This window comes from Hordeum vulgare, chromosome 7H (assembly GCF_904849725.1).
Source record: "Hordeum vulgare subsp. vulgare chromosome 7H, MorexV3_pseudomolecules_assembly, whole genome shotgun sequence".
Lineage (NCBI taxonomy): Eukaryota > Viridiplantae > Streptophyta > Magnoliopsida > Poales > Poaceae > Hordeum > Hordeum vulgare.
Window position 1 is genome coordinate 138,892,335 of NC_058524.1, and position 2,634 is coordinate 138,894,968.

Here is a 2,634-nt window from a genome sequence, read left to right on the forward strand (position 1 = left end):
AAACCAAAGATGATGGACACAAAAAAAAGGAACACAATATGAAACCCCTAATAAAACCCTCCAAACCCCCTAAACCCCTTTTTTTTAAACTACAGCGCGTGGAGCTGCTGACGCGTGGCTGTCTTTAGGTCCCGGTTGATGTTACCAACCGGGACAAAAGGTCCTCCTACCTGGATGCCCCGCAGTGGCCACATGATGCTCATTGGAACACGGTTCGTCAGCCAACCGAGACTAAAGGTTTGTGCCTTTCGTCCATTTGGGCCTTTAGTCCCGATGGCTTGTCCCGATTGAAGAACGGGGACTAAAGTCCTTCTGAAACCGGGACTGATGGTCTTTTTTCTACTAATGCACCGCATATAACCTCTAATCCGTAGAACTGTTATAAATCACAGGGTGGGAGTGTTGTACAAGTTTACGTAGGTATTCACTCCGTAAATTAATATAAAAGTATTTAAAGCATTACTTTCGTAGTTTAAATGATTTATATAAGTTTATAGGAGTAGTGCTTAATTTCTGTTTCAGAAAATGTCATGTTTCTCTAAAATTGTGCCGTATATATATTTTCTGAACTCCAGTAGTAACAGTACACAGATTAACATACACCATCTGATCACAGATCGATTCACTTCTCAACAAACATTTGTTCCACGGACGGAATTAATCCGCTGGTAGCTTCTCTAGTTGAGGACGTAGCACTTCTTCCTGATGTCTCCGTCACCGCCGGTGAGGACGCCGACGTTGCCCATCTTGATCATAGACTCGCTGAAATCCCTGAAGAAGGCGCCGTCGAATTTGCCCGTAGCGACGCGCCGGACGTATTCCTCGGTGGTGGCGTCGGTGAGGAGCGCGGCGTCGGAGCGGAAGAGCCCCCTGCGCTTGGCGACGTGGCGGTAGTAGCTGGTGTCGAAGGTCCTATAGCTACCGGGATCCATCTCCGCCAGCATGCTCCTGTCGTCGACGCTCTTGCACTTCAGCCTCAGCTTGTCGGCGTACTCGCTGTCCAGCGACGGGTCCGCGAGGCCATTGCCGGTGGTGTTGTAGAGCCGGTCGGCGAACGACGGGCAGTGCGCGGTGCCGAGCGTGTGGGCGCCGGATAGGACGACGAGGTCCTTGAGTCCGAGCCCCTTGGACGCGAAGATCCGAGTGAGCAGAGGGACGTCGCCGAAGGAGGGAGGCAGCTCGTCGCTCGCCTCAGTGGCACTGGACATGCTGCCGTCTCTCCTGCCAAGCGCCACGGGCCAGGAGGGGCCCTTGGCCAGGACGACGGCGTCGCGTGCCATGAGCGTGAGCACGTCGGCGCAGGAGACGATGCCGGGGCATGCGGCCTCGAGCTTGGCCTTCACCCGTTCCACGGAGCCGAATCCTCGTAGGCTCTTGTTGGGCTTGGCGTCCCTCTCTGCTAGGTTGCCCTTGGTGGAGTCCAGCAATACAGACGCGTCACAGCCCTGCATTTCACGTTGCGTACACATGCACCATCAGTACAGGGACAGGGACATCCATGCTGATCAATGGAACGCAGTGTGGAGAGATGTGCTTACCCTGACGAAGCAGTCGTGGAAATGAAGCCGGAGGAGCGGCCCGGCGAGGCTGGGCGCGGCGGAGATGATCTTCACCATCTCCTCGCGGACTATCGCCTCCACGTCCGGGCATGACTTGCGGTAGTACCCGATCTCCAGCTGGGCCACGGCCGAGCTGGCACCGAGAACCAGCAGGGATAGAGGGAGCAGGAAAGAACCCATCGCCATGAAGCTTCAGAAGCAAGGGCTTTTTGGTTGCTATACTAGTAGATTGTTAAGTGACCTACGTAAGATGGATGAAATGCGGATGGATTGAGATGCCCTTGCAGTTTCTCTGTATTTATAGATGTGTCTGTCAGGAGGACCGCTGATCACGTAGACGGGTGGATATCTGTGCGACGGACACCCTGTTTCTGCGTATACACGCATGTGCTAACTTCCACGGTTCCGCCTCAATCAGCTACCACCAGCTATGTGCGTGGTTAAGAAATGCACTTACATATATACAACTTAATACGCAATTATGCAACGCAGCATTGACGCCGCCGAGAGGCCGTCCATCACATAAAGACATGCTGTATCTATGTCATCTTGCCCGAGCTGGCTAGCTTCAGCGGACGGGAAGGCATGCAAGTAATTATCCACAACTTAAAAAGGGCACATCAGAGTAAAGTAACAGACGAAGGGAATATGATCCCATGTGCGTGGCCAATGATTTGGGCAGCTTGTATTGTACTACGTCGCTCGAAGGGAACAGACTCTGTGATAAGGAGGAATTCTTGGGCGATGAGGCGGATTTCGATGGCACATCGCGTAACGTACGTGAATGTTATACCAAAGTTGCACGTTCTCCGCAGCATTGCCAGGTAGGTTGACCATGCCCGTTTGGCCTTTTGCGCGCCAATATATATGGAGAATTTGGAGCAACCTGCAGACCGATGTATGCATATTGGGGTTTTTTTTTTAAATGGAGCCCAAAGGGCTCTATCCGTTTAATCAATAAGAATGAGAATTGCCAGGTTAAATACAGAAAACCAAGCAAAACCCGTCCACCGTAAGAAGGGCACACACGTCGGCAACAAGGCAGCTCCAAGTCCAAAGCCAAGCTAAGATGGAG

At 52.4% G+C, this 2,634-nt stretch overlaps 1 protein-coding gene across 1 annotated transcript; it reads right to left on the reverse strand.

Annotated features, from left to right (window-relative positions):
* Window positions 1-537: 537 nt before the first annotated feature.
* LOC123412836 (peroxidase 1-like) lies at window positions 538-1,915 on the reverse strand. Its single transcript, XM_045105781.1, has 2 exons — window positions 1,539-1,915; window positions 538-1,445 (listed from the first exon to the last, which is right to left on the reverse strand). Exons 1-2 carry the CDS (start codon window positions 1,743-1,745, stop codon window positions 678-680), a joined length of 975 nt encoding a protein of 324 aa, XP_044961716.1. The 5' UTR covers window positions 1,746-1,915; the 3' UTR covers window positions 538-677.
* Between the last annotated feature and the right edge of the window lie 719 nt (window positions 1,916-2,634).

Coding starts and splice junctions, on each gene's coding strand:
- LOC123412836 (XM_045105781.1), bottom strand. CDS start 1,745: ATGGCGATGGGTTCTTTCCTGCTCCCTCTATCCCTGCTGGTTCTCGGT. Junction 1,446..1,538: donor TCCACGACTGCTTCGTCAGG/GTAAGCACATCT, acceptor CGTGAAATGCAG/GGCTGTGACGCGTCTGTATT.